The sequence below is a fragment of the Chinchilla lanigera genome, unplaced genomic scaffold (genome assembly GCF_000276665.1).
Source record: "Chinchilla lanigera isolate Chin_1 unplaced genomic scaffold, ChiLan1.0 scaffold00014, whole genome shotgun sequence".
In the NCBI taxonomy this organism is placed as follows: domain Eukaryota; kingdom Metazoa; phylum Chordata; class Mammalia; order Rodentia; family Chinchillidae; genus Chinchilla; species Chinchilla lanigera.
In genome coordinates, this window is record NW_004955415.1 from 4,291,442 (window position 1) to 4,304,266 (window position 12,825).

A 12,825-nucleotide genomic window follows, 5' to 3' on the forward strand; every position below is an offset into this window, starting at 1 on the left:
AACATGAAATGATAATAATAAAGGAAGAGAGCAAAAATCCAGCAAGTCCAGTTTGCGGCACGACTGCCCAACACCAACCAGAGAGGCAGGGGCAAATACAGCTCGTGGCTTACCTCAGCTGGGGCTGCAAGGGAGGAAGTAGAGCAGCACCCGTGGCTGTGACCTTCGAGCACCTGCTAAGACCTAGGCTTGTTCTCCATGCTGTGTCTAGGCCCATGTACTAGAGCTGCATGGCACCCCGTGAGGTGCACAGTGTGATCAGCCCCGCTGTCTAGCCACGGAAGCAGGCCAGAGGACTTGGAGAAACTGGCTCACAAGGCTGGGGTTGGAGTTGAACCCAGCCAGAGCCTGGCTGGCCATCGCCACCCTGGGGGCCTTCATGTGTAGAAGGCGCTTCAAGGAAGGGACAGAGTGCTTATTTCTGTGCACTTGGGGACACCAGATCCATGCTGCATTAGCAACGTCGCTCTGCTCCCTTGTGCCTGGGCACCTGACTGTCCTTGTTTGCCAGGACAGTGAGACTAGGTGGCTCAGGGGTTAGCACATTCTGGCATGTGCCAGGGACATCTGGGAAGTCTTTGGAATATAGAAAAAGGCCATCTACCTGGAGAGAACAATTGAGGTATATTTTGGGAGTTGGGGTATTTTGCCTTAAAATACAATCATTACTGTGACTCAGGCTGTTGGGCAGTTTTACACACCACTTACCACGATTGCCTCCTGACCCTGGAAGAGCCTTCCAGAGTCAGGAAGATGGGCCTGCCTCCGCATACCCTTCGGGGCATCCCCAGTCAGAGGCCATTCTATCACCACTGCCTGGCACCAGGGGCAACCTTTCAAAAATGTGGAAGGATCCAGTCAGGGTCAGCATTGTGGGTCCCACAAGTGTGCTCCTCTAATCGTATTCCCGGTCTTGCTCCTGTGCATTCCAATTCCATAAGCCTGTGGTGGGCAGAGACATGGCTTTTCTATGCTGCTCTGAGGTTCTCTGCCCCCGTAGTAAGAGACAGGCTCTGAGATTCCGAGGCAACTGAATGTGGTCTCGTGATCTTGGCCTCAGAGCAGACAGGAACCGTGGAGGTGGCTTGGCTCTGCACTGCTCCCCTGGAGTCCATATGCTGGATGAATTTGGACAACTTACTCAACCTCTCTGAGCCTCATACTGGAAAAGAGGTGATGATGATAGTAGCAGCCTTGGCGATTACTGTACAGATGAAACGAGAGACTGCACGTAAAGTACACGCACAGTGTTTAACACATGGCAGTTGTTTAAAAATATCTTCATTTCTTTTTTTTCCAACTGGAGTTCGTAGTTGAATGTCAGAAAGCCACGCAACATATTCTTGGAACATCCATTTTACTGAAAGATTAGTTAAGACAAATATTTATATGTTAGACAGAGCACCATTTGGAACGGAATGCAGTGTGTGCACACTGCTAATTGGAGCGAGTGCTGTCAAAGACGCCTTCCACCTGGGCCATGGCTCTGGGCCACACCCTTCAGGCCCCATATCCACCATTGTCGTCCTTCAGGTAGACCAGGACGGGACAATTTGTTGTGAATTTTTGTTCACTTCTGCCCCTTTAACAGAGGAGACACTGTGGCCCAGAGAAGAAGGGCACATACAGAATTAGAACCCGTTCCCTGCCTCCGTGTCCCCATGATAAAAAGCCCTAGCGGCCGTGTCTGCAGGAAAAGAGCCTCTCCTGGTGTGGCGAGGAAGAAGAACCCTTGTCCCTCAGCAGCCTCCCCAGACCCGCAGAAAGTTCCCGGGGACGAGAACATCTTCTGGTGTTAACTTGTTAAGCTTTCTTACTAAGTGAGCACGGCAGCTGGTGGGGTGGACTCCGGACTCTGACCTAACATTAAGGTTAATTAGATATGTCAGCCTCTGGGGAACAGATGCCCCAGAGGGAAGGAAGGGACATGAATATTTCAGAGCCCAGGCTTCTTGCCCTAGGAGCCTTCTCCCCACTTCCCCGCCTCCTCCTGAACAGCTCTCTGCAAAATTAATTTTCTCTCCAACCCGAACAGCAGACTCAGAGTCTGGGCAGAGACATTCTGGGAAGTTTCAGGAATAGTGGTCTTATCGTGTTGCTCTCAGCATGCTGGGAGGCGGTCTTGAGAGAGTACCTGGACCTCTCTGTGGCTTCAATGTTCCTCTGTCGAGAAGCATGCCTGCACTGTCTGGGTGAATTCCTCGCAGAGAAGAAATACCAGAGCTGCTGCTGGCTGAAGCCCTGGACAGCAATGGGGGTGCTGAAGGTGTGCAAATGGCCCAGAGCCAGAGTGACTTCAGGTCTGAGAAGCACCAGGTAGCCAGGTCTTCTGCCCCAGAGAACAAAGCTAGGGGCATTCTGCCTGCTGGGCTTCAGCTGCTGACAAACTTGGCGTCAAGAGGCTAGAGGGCTAGCCAAGTCAGGCACTGGCCCAGGCTGCATTCATGGATGTATAGAGTCCAGGATTGGAGAGAGGATACAGTGACACTCCACACCTGGCATTCTGCATTGTCCAGGCCACAACTGAGACACACTTTACACTCACAGAAGTGTCTAGACAGCTTGAAGAGTGGGTGGCCAGCTGCAGGCGGGACTTGGAAACCACAGCCTGGAGGCTCTGAGCCCTGAACTGCTGGAGGTGATGCATAGAAACTGAAAAGTAGATGCTCGCGTTAGGGTCCCAGAAGGCAGAAAGAAGACCAGGACCCTAACTAGGTGCTTTGTGGGGCAATGATTTCAGCTGCAAGGAAGGCGCTCCACATAGTGAGAGCTGTGCACCAATGCAGTGGGCTGCCTGGCAAGCTGCTGTCCCTAAGGCTCCAATGGAGGCCGAGCTGCACATGTCAGGCTGCTGGGAAGCAGGCCTGCCCTGGCTAGAGACTCAGGCTGTGCTTGGGACCAGCTTGCAATTCCAAGACCTCCAGATGGTAAAAATGGTAGCTCTCTTGTGGAGAGCCAGAACTGCTCTGAATACTTAACTGGAGGCCTCACCATTTACTTGAATTAGCTGACATTAGGGGTTGGAATAGCAGCTGGCTCTCAGTGGGGACTGTGCATGTGCAAGCTATTTCTACCAATAGTCTTACCTCACTTGATCCTCAGAGCCACCCGATAAGGTGGGTACTATTAGTATCCTCATCATAATATGGGGAAACTGAGGCTCAGGGCAGTCTGTTGCCCAAGGGCATACAGTGGTGGCCATAATCCAAGCCCTGGGACTCTGGCTCCAGAATCCAAACCCTCAATCCTGGACTCCCTACAATGCAGTAAGAAGCCGCCCATGGGAAATAGGACCATAAGCAGAGGCTCGTGGTATGATAAGCTGGAAGGGTCTCAAAGCCTATGCAGAGACGGTCAGGGTGGTGGCACAGGTCTCAAGCCCAGTCAGGAGCTCATGGGTTTACTTGGGGTTGCCAGCTTTGATTCAGTGTGGGAATGACCAGCCTGAAGTAACTCTTCGCAGGGCCAGTCTTTCCTATCCTCAGGTGAGAGGAGGCTGGGTTTTGGGGGGCCTGGGGCAGCCACGTCACTTGGGCAAATCCAGAGGTGGGGCAAAGATGGTAGCCCCAGACTCTGGGTCAGAGCCACCTGCCTCTCCATCTCCTCCATTTCTGTGGAGTGCTACCCCTACCCCTGCCAGGGAACATCCCAGAGAGTAGGACAATCCTCAAGTGATGTGGGGATGCTCTGAGTCTAAAGAGGGCCTTATTCCCAGCGTAGGTGATTCTAATTGGAGTCAGGAGAAAAGAGTTAGCTGTTTGCTGGGGACCAGAATTAAAGGGTAGTTGCTCTGGCCACCCACAGAGCACCAGCAGGCCTTGCATGCCCGGGGATAGGGCGTGGAGTGGGCTTTGGAGCTGCAGACTCTGCTTGAGGTTAAAGGTCCACAGGAGCCTGGCATTCAGCCTTCCACTTGCTTGTGACATGCGTGCGAAGCTGTGCCATGAGACCTTGAGGTTGAGCACAGCACAGGACCAGGTGCTCACTCACCTTGCACTCAGCCTCAGGGGCCTGAGGGGCCAGGGCTGTTCCAGGCTCCAGGGAGGCCATGGCCCAGCCTCACTGAGCATACATTGAGTAGAGGACCAGATGTGCCTACAGGCCAAGCAACCGCATGGCACCAGCATCACAACAGCAGGTGGGTCAGGGCACCAGGGTCCTGTGGAAAATGCCCTGGGCTCTGAGCCAAACCCTGCGCCTGCTGCGGGCCATGTCCTTGGGCAGGTCCCAAGCCCTCGCCGGGCCTCAGTTTCTTTTTTTTTTTTTGGTTTTTCTCTGGTACCGGAAACCAAACTCATGACCTTGCGCTTGCCAGGCAGGCGCTTTTGCCGCTGAGCTAAATCCCCAGCCCCCGGGCCTCAGTTTCTGAAGTAGTTTGGTAAGGAGGTTGAACCCCGAGTTTCCAAGGGTTCTTCCAGCCTGGATGGTCCATGATTCTGCAGCCCCCAGACTGGATGTGAGCTCCTGGGTGTGGTGTGGGCAGCTAGTGAGAAGGGGGCTGGCGAGGGCTTCAGCCAGCCTTGTTCTCCCTCTCCCAGCCCCAGCTGGTGAGTTCTGAGGCCTGGCCTGAGCTCACAGTCATGCAGCCTCAGCTTCCGGGAGTCAGAGGCCGAGCCAGTGTCTGTGGGAGGAGGGCGGGTCCTGAGGACTGAGGGAGGCTTCTGCTGGAAGCCAGGACACACGGCTTCAGACTTCGTCACCACTGAGGCTTAGGCACCTCACATGCGACTTGGGGCCATGCTGGCCTTGCCTATTCTTGAGGAGCAAGTGAGGCCTCCCCTGAGTGGGGGTTGCAGGAAATGAGTAGTGCATACAATGGGCACCTACTGTGTGCCAGGCTTTGGGACAAATGCTTTGTGCTTATCACTTCATCCCACCCTCCAACAGCCCCCAGCAGGCCACCAGTGTCTTCATTTGACAGACCAGCAGTCATGTGGCCCCTGGCTGCATAGCTTAGAAGGACCTGGGCTGGAATTTAAACACAGATCTGCCAGGGCTCTTTATATCACCTATTGGGCTCAGAATGAATGACAGGTGGTAACATCACCACTTTACAGATGGGAAACCCAAGGCTCAGAACCTCACACATCTAATGATAAAATGAAAGCTTAACTCTCTCCCAAGAAGACCAGCTGTTAGAGGTTTGAGTAGCGGACAGGGAAGAGCAACTGGAATCCATTGATCCTAGAAAGTTCTAGACAACTCAGTGCCTGAATCCTATAGGCACCCCAAACTGAGCAGAAAGCTCACGCAGAGATGAGGGAGCAGCAAGCCCTAAGACTTTCCTGCGTAGCCTCAGGTTTGGCCCTGGGGAGCGCTCGTTCACACTATTAGTGATGACGTTACAGGGACACTGTTCAGATTCATGTGGCAATGCTAGGGGGAAGGCACACATACTTTGGATTCAAGACCAGGGTTCAAACCAAGCCTAGAGTCAGAATGTCCTCTGTGCTTCTTGGAGGTGAGACTGCCGGCTGAAATCTGCCTCTACCCTTCGTAGTTCGGGGAATTTTGCCCTTCTGGGCCTCAGTTGCTTCTCTGAAATGGGGCTTACAGGATTTATCCCCCAGGGGAACTACAAGGCTAAGCGAGGTAATCTGCACACTTCTCAGGTCCCAGCGCAGGGTCTGTCTGGCGCATAAGGACTGAGGAGACAGGTTGGTGCTTTGTTACTACCATTATTATTACTTCTGTGTCCCCTCCTGCCTTACAGTGCGGAAACAGGAAATTATAAAAGTGACAGAGCAGCTGATTGAAGCCATAAGCAATGGAGATTTTGAGTCCTACACGTGAGTCAGCTGGGCGCATTCTGCATGTCCTGCCTGGGTTGCAGCTCAGGGTGCTGAGGGCTGACTTTGGGGGTCCTTCTCACTCCTCCTCGCTGACCCCATCCCTCCCTCTGCATGCTGTGAGTGAGACCCAGCTCCTGTTCTGGCTGCGTTCAGACCTGATGCTTCCAGCGAGCTTTCTGCTCACCGCGCTCCTGCCTGCTTTGGTCCTCCACTCCCGCTCCGCCTCCTCGCACGGCATTCCCAGAAGAAACCCCAGCGAAGTCCCTCTGCTCGCCAAGGAAAGAGGGGTCTCCATCCCAGTGTCTGAAGGAGGGCAGGGAGGCAGCCCCTCCTCGGTCTTCTGAACAGGCCTGTCCTTGCGCTGCTCCTCCCCAGACCTCCGACCACAGCTGGGCAGGAGTGGGCAAAAAGCCAAGAGGGTGGGCACCGTCAGCGAGCAGGGGTGGGTGCAAACACCTCGAAGCAGAGCCATCGCTCATTACAGTCTGAGGGAAGAAGGCAGGGACACAAATGGCATAAAATGAAACAGGCAGTCTGAGACTTCCCATACACACCCACGCGCCGTTGGAGGGGCTGCTGCGTGCACGGGCTGGGCTGGAGCGCTCCCTGGTGGCCCTTCCTGCTTTCCTGGTCTGGCTCAGAAGCAGCCCCTGGATTGGCCCTAGGGAGAGCCCACCTTCTGGGTTTAGGCCTTAGCGTTTTGGCCAGTGCCGGCAAGGTCTGTGCCTGGTGACCGACAAGTAGACTTTTAGGTGGACAAAAGCTGCAACCAAGGTAGGTGACCCTTGGCCACTGGGTTAAGGGTGAAGGCAACCTGGCTGGGGTTTGCTCCTTGGGCAGCCTTATCCTGGTTTCCTCTGTACCGGGAGTTGCAGGGTCCTTCCCAAAGGTGTGGCAGGCCAGGCACATTCTCACCGTGCGAGATTTTCAGGACCAGTGGGTGGCAAAGCTTCTTTCTGGAGATCAAGGCCCTTGGAAGGTGCACGGTGAACCTGAGGCCGGCGTGCACTTAAACACGTGTGTGCGTGCACTTATTTGCATGTGCATTTGCGACTATGTGCACAAGGACCATGCACAGCTGTGTGTGGCTGGGTGTTGCCTAAAAGCACAGAAACACGCTGCTGTGCTGGTTTTGCATCCAGCCCTAGAAAAACTGGGATGTATCATGCCTGTGGCTCTAGAAAGGCACAACCAGAGAGTAAGGGGAAGTGTGGGCCCTAAGACTCTCAGTGTCATTCCTGAGGGTCCTGGGGGCCCTTGCCACCTCTGTGATGAAACCTCTTTTGGCATCTGTGTCTTGGTCTAGGTTCCAACCCTTGTCATGATCTCGAGGGCCATGGTACCCTTGAGTCCGGGCTTCCCTATCCCTAAGTAAGCCCCTCATCTCACTGAGCTTCAGTTTCCACGTACGCACAGTGCATCTAGAGCAGCAGTCTCTGAGAAGTCTAAACTAGGAGACGGGAACACTCAGACACTTCCCCAAGCGGGGCTGCTTCTACGGGGTGCTCAGCCTGCCACATGGTCAGCCCTCAGCGTTCCTCCTCAAACAGTTCTGGAGCTAGAAGGGTCCTGAACACCCCGGTTGGTCCAAGCACAGACCCCACCCCTGGCTTATACCAGCTGCAAAACTGAGATCCTGAGTGGACAAAGGAGCTGTGTAGGCGTCACCCATGAGGGGTTTGTCCAGCTCAGAGGACGCAGAACCTGCCACGTTCTTGTGGTTTCTTCAGTTCCACCCTGAGCTAGGAGTTTCTCCTGCCGGGGAGTGCGTCCTGTACTGGCTTCATTGCTATTGTCATGGTGGTCGGTGTTGTGCCACCAGAGATCCTGTAACTCTGAGGATGGGTAGATGATTTGTCCCCTTCACTGGCATGGCTGCCAGCGCCTCCAGAAGGCCGAGACCTGGCAGGGAGAAACCCCCTGAAAACACCCAGGCTCCTGCTGCTGGGGCCTCCTTGGCCAAGCCTTGTGCTCCTCCCACGCTCCCAGCTAGCCCCTCCTCCAGTGCTGCTTTCCTTATCTTCCTGAAGAGGAAACAGGCTCACAGTCAGGGCTGCTGCCAGCCACAGTTCCAACTAACAAAGCAAACCCCTTCCATCGACACACCTGGCTTGGATGAGCAGAGGTCACTTCCACAGGAAGGAATGGCACCTTCCCCCATCCCAGGAGGACAAAGTAGGAAAAGTGCTCGGGATCCACTGCCCAGAGCTCGGTGGCAGGGTGGTGAGCCGAGGGGAGGCTCAGTTTCATAGTGCTGCACCTTCTGTGCACCCCCACTCATGGTGCTCTTGCTTCAAGATGCTAAGCCACTTGCTTGGGGTCTCATAACCAGCAAGTGGCAAGACCTGAACTTAGGCTTCCTCGGTCTGGACAGCACCAGTCAGTTAGAGATGCCCCCTCACCCCTCAACTTGAAAGGTGACAAGCCCCATCCCATCCAGCTGCGTCCTTGACGCTGTGAGGCGGGGGCAACCATTCCCCCTTCACGGCTCACCTCCAAGGGCGCCGCGAGAAGCTGCCCCAGCCCCCTCTCCTCTGGCTTCCCCCTAGGAAGATGTGCGACCCTGGGATGACAGCCTTCGAGCCTGAGGCCCTGGGGAACCTGGTGGAGGGCCTGGACTTCCATCGATTCTATTTTGAAAACCGTGAGCAATCCCTTCTCTCTGGGGTGCCCTTGTCTGCTCTCGTTTCCGTGTCTTGCCGGATGGCACAGCAGGGTGACGGGCAGGGCCCCAGGGGCAGCTCAGGAGCCAGTGCAGAGGAAACTGCTGTGTAGACGGGGGTTGGCACACTCTTGGTTGTCTCTCCTATCCCTGGCCTTTCGGTGGCCAGCTGTGCCTCTTGTGATTGAGGATGGGGTAGGGGCAGGGAGTCCCAGAGACCAGGAGTACATGGGACACACCCTGCCTGCCTTGACCCTGGGGAACAGCCTTACTTTGCAGAAAAAGGAGCCTTCCTGCTGGCATACACCCCAAGTGGTCTGGGTGCCTGGACGGGCTCCCTGGCCTGCAGGTCACAAGCCGGCTTCTGGGTGCGATGCTTATGCCCCCGGAGTGGTAGTCTGGGAAAGGGGAGGGCAGCGAGCTCACACTGCTGTGCCCCGCCTGTTTGTCTAGGTTTCTGTCCTACGTGTCTGTCCTTCCTGGGCCTCTCATTTTCAGGAGAGACCTCCAGAGTTTTGCAACTAGGCGCTGTTGGTGGGCTGAGGCCTGGCCTGACTAGGGCACTTTCTTTTCTTTTTTTTCTTTGACCAAGGTGCTTTCTGCCCGTGTCTGTGTCTCAGCTAGCCCAGGGGTCAGACAGAGACCAAGCAAAGGGCACACGGGTTAGAGTCATGCAGTTCAGGCCACCGAGGTGAAGGGCCCCCACCCCTGGGGGTGGGGGGTACACAAAGTGATCTCAGGTGTATATAGATGCCACTTAGAGCCCTAGTTTGCACGGTGAGAAAGCCGGTCGATTTTAATTCTCTTTCAATACTCTGGCCTCACCAAGGGAAAGACTCAGTTGCTAGCCTATCTTCAACACATCTCTCTGATAGTCTCTAATTTCTCTTTTCACTGAAGAGCAAGCATAGAAGGGTATGGTGATACACAGGCACTCTGCAAGGCAGAGGTAGGAGGGTCACATATTCAACCCAACCTGGGCATTTTGGTGACTTAACGAGACCCTGGTCTAAGACAGAACAAAACAAAATGGGCTGAGGACGTAGCTTCCTGCAAAGACCCTGGGTTCAACCCCTAGTACCATAAAATAAATAATAAATGAAGAAAAAGAGCAAGCATATCCCCAGATGTCTTGCAGTCAAGACCATGGGGCAGGGGGTATGTAACTATTTTGTTTTCACTGGCCTTATTGAAATTTTATTCTGTGACACTCATTGTCCAGTAACGGTTATATTAGAAAGTCTTTTTAAAAGAAATATGTAATTTTAAATGTTTTCATGAAATAAGTGCAAGTGGCACTCATCTATGGTGACCATAACAAGGGTGGTACTTTACTGACTGAATCATCTTTGTCATTCAGAAGGAGAAACTGAAGCCCAGAGAGGGGCAGTGATTTGTCCAAAGGAATCCCGCCCGTCAGCGGCAGAACCAGGCCCTGCGTCACTCCGTCATTCCGGGAGCCCTTGTTTTTTGTGTGCTGCCTGTTCCATCCACACACTAGCGGCCGGCCTGGGCTGACGGCCTCCCCTGGCCTGCATCCTCTGGCTGACTTTTTATAGAATACGGAGGCTCCAGGATACCCCTGCTCCCCCAGATAAAAGCTGTAAAACAGGAGGCTCCATCTTTTTTTTTTTTTTTTTTTACTGAATTGAACTCTGATTCTCTAAGGCTAGCAAGGGAGATTGAGTTCTCATACAAAGAGCAGTGGCTGGACCCCATGAGTGCCTGTCACCCCGGAGCTCCCTGCAGATCACTGCCGCCGTCATCATACCTCGGCGGTCCGAGGGCGCTGGTTCCCCATGTAAACTCTCCAGGCCCTGAAAGGAAGCAGAGACTCAGCTCTGCTGGCGCAGGGGTGAGTGGAGGGGCCCACACAGAGAGGAGCCCATTCATCAGCCCCTGACCAGCCTCACTGCCTCATGCAGTGGGCCTCATCCTAGCCCAGTCCCTGGGCTCTCGAAATCTAGCACAGAACCTCCAAGGAAGAACCCACAGGAGCCAGACCCAGAGTAAAGGCTCACTCCTGGCTAAGTCCTACCTCAGCTGCCCAGCTGTCCCTGTGCAGGACCTGTCCCCATCCCTGTCCCCACCTATCCACCAGGATGCATCTCTGTAACCTGGTCAAGAGACACCACGTCAAGGGTGGTGCCCCAGGAGACCCCAGCCCTTACCAGAAAACGGCAAAGCTCATCTTCCCAGCAATGCTAAGCTGTTTGTACCTTCTGGAATTGTTCTAGATTTTCCTGGGCCAGCTCCACTGGAAGCCTGACTTCTTTTGATTTGACTGCTTTTCTTTCAGGAAGTGGCCTCTCGTGTTTCTGGATCTGTTTCCAGAAATGCTCAACGGATGCATTGAAACGGATGGCCTTGTGGGCCTCCAGGCCTATAAGATGTCAGGGAAGTTGGCAGAGGCCTCCTTACATTTCATGGGAGTGCCTTTTGGTGACCTTGACCCCTGAGGTCTGTCCTCAACCTGTGACACCAAAGGTTACATTCTGTCTGTCTAAGAGTGCAGAATTTCAAGTCTGTTGTTCTATAGGTCTGAGACTCATGATTTTTTGATTGTTATTTAAAGATTAGATAGAGTGTGATGAGAATATTAGAGAATGATGCTACTGGATATTTTCTGCAGTCCACAAAATAAAAAAAAAAACAAAAGAGACACTTCATATTTTTCAGGAAGTAAATGACTCACAAATGAAGGTAGGCATCAGAGTCAGAGGGTGGGGTCAGAGACCGGATATTTATATTACATTTTCTTGAACTGGGGATGTGTATTTTAAATCAGCTGTACACTCATTAGGACTCATGTTTAGGTCAGTCTAAGGGAAGGCACAAGGGAGAACCCGGCTGGACATAGTGGCACACACCTGTAACCCCAGCTTCTCAGGAGACTGAGACAGGAGGATCTCAAGTTTGAGGCCAGGCTGGACAATTTAGCAAGACTGTATCTCAAAGACAAAAAAAATCTTAAAAAGGGTTGGGGCTGTAGCTCAAGGGTAAAATGCTTGCCTAGTATGTGCAAGGCCATAGGTTTAATCCCTAGTACTGCAAAAATGTGCTGTCCAACTTACCCCTGGGTCATTGTCTTTGTGTGCTTTTGTAAGTGAGTTTCTCAAGCCAGTACAGCAATAATAGTGGTGGTGGCTCTTCTTTCCTGCAGCTGGAGTGGGTTTCAGTACTTTTATCAGTCCTGCCTGACGTAACTGTCATTTTCTTCTAACTGTGGAAAGCTCCATGACCTCACTCCGTGACTACCAGTGTAATCCTAAAAAGTTCAAGATTCTAAGATTCTACAGTTCTAATATTCCCCAAGTTCCTGTGACTGTCTACATGTGGAGTTTGCCAGTAGAGGGGATATGGGCCATATCTGGATTGCAGACCTTTCATATGGCCTGCAAGTTTGAATGATCATTTTAAAATAAGTTTTCATACAGAAATCCAGATTTCTAGATTCTCTTAAGAAACCGGGTATGACAATTTATCCAGTTGGTAACTGTGGGAGAAGTCTTGGGCAAGGACTCTCTGTGGAGAGGACAAGGTCCTCCTGTCACCACAGCCTGCCTGACCCAGAGGGAGAGGACCAGTTGTCATTCAGCGTTTTGTCCCCAGCTCGGCTCCCTTGTTTATGTGCTGCCTGGTTTCTGTGGGGATCTGGGTTTAGCGAGACCAAGCTTTTCTGGTTCTGTGATCATCTTGGCCCCATTCTTCTGGGTGAAGAGACTGACTCTAAACCCCTGCCATGTCTGAAGGAGTCAGCATGTCTGAAACCCACTGTCTTTCAGCTGGGCTGTAACGCCTCTGTTACCCACAAGTTCTGCCTTGACTCCCAGGTGGCTGAGGCCTGTCTCAGAGATTCCCTTCCGAGAGTGAGGCAGACAGAGGGGCTGCATTGACAGAGAGGGCTTCCGGGTGTTGAGAGAGTGGAGGAAGGGAGGCAGAAGGGAGGCAGAAGGCGCCCTGCATCTCCTCTGCCCCTCCCGTCCCACCTCCAGTGTGGTCCCGGAACAGCAAGCCTGTGCACACCACTATCCTGAATCCCCACATCCACCTGATGGGTGACGAGTCGGCCTGCATCGCCTACATCCGCATCACGCAGTACCTGGACGCTGGAGGCATCCCCCGCACCGCCCAGTCAGAGGAGACCCGCGTCTGGCACCGCAGGGATGGCAAATGGCAGATCGTCCACTTCCACAGATCCGGGGCACCCTCCGTCCTGCCCCAGTAAGAATCCTTGCTTCCTGTCCCCTCTAGGGTAATCTGAGGAACAGGAGGGGTATCTGCTGGAGGGGCATGTCTGGCGCGGTGAGGCTGCAGAGGTCTGGGTAGGGCGAGCCGCCTGGAAGGAGGGACACGTGCCTCCCTCACAGC

The 12,825-nt window shown here is 53.6% G+C and overlaps 1 protein-coding gene across 2 annotated transcripts in view; it reads left to right on the forward strand.

Annotated features, from left to right (window-relative positions):
- The window catches only part of Camk2a (calcium/calmodulin-dependent protein kinase II alpha), a 60,096-nt gene that overhangs the window by 44,135 nt on the left and 3,136 nt on the right, over positions 1-12,825 (forward strand). For both annotated transcript variants that reach the window (XM_005380581.2, XM_005380582.2), the window contains 3 exons: positions 5,714-5,789; positions 8,342-8,436; positions 12,450-12,678. In XM_005380581.2, coding sequence (XP_005380638.1) covers positions 5,714-5,789; positions 8,342-8,436; positions 12,450-12,678 — 400 coding nt within the window. The remainder of the gene's footprint in view (positions 1-5,713; positions 5,790-8,341; positions 8,437-12,449; positions 12,679-12,825) is intronic.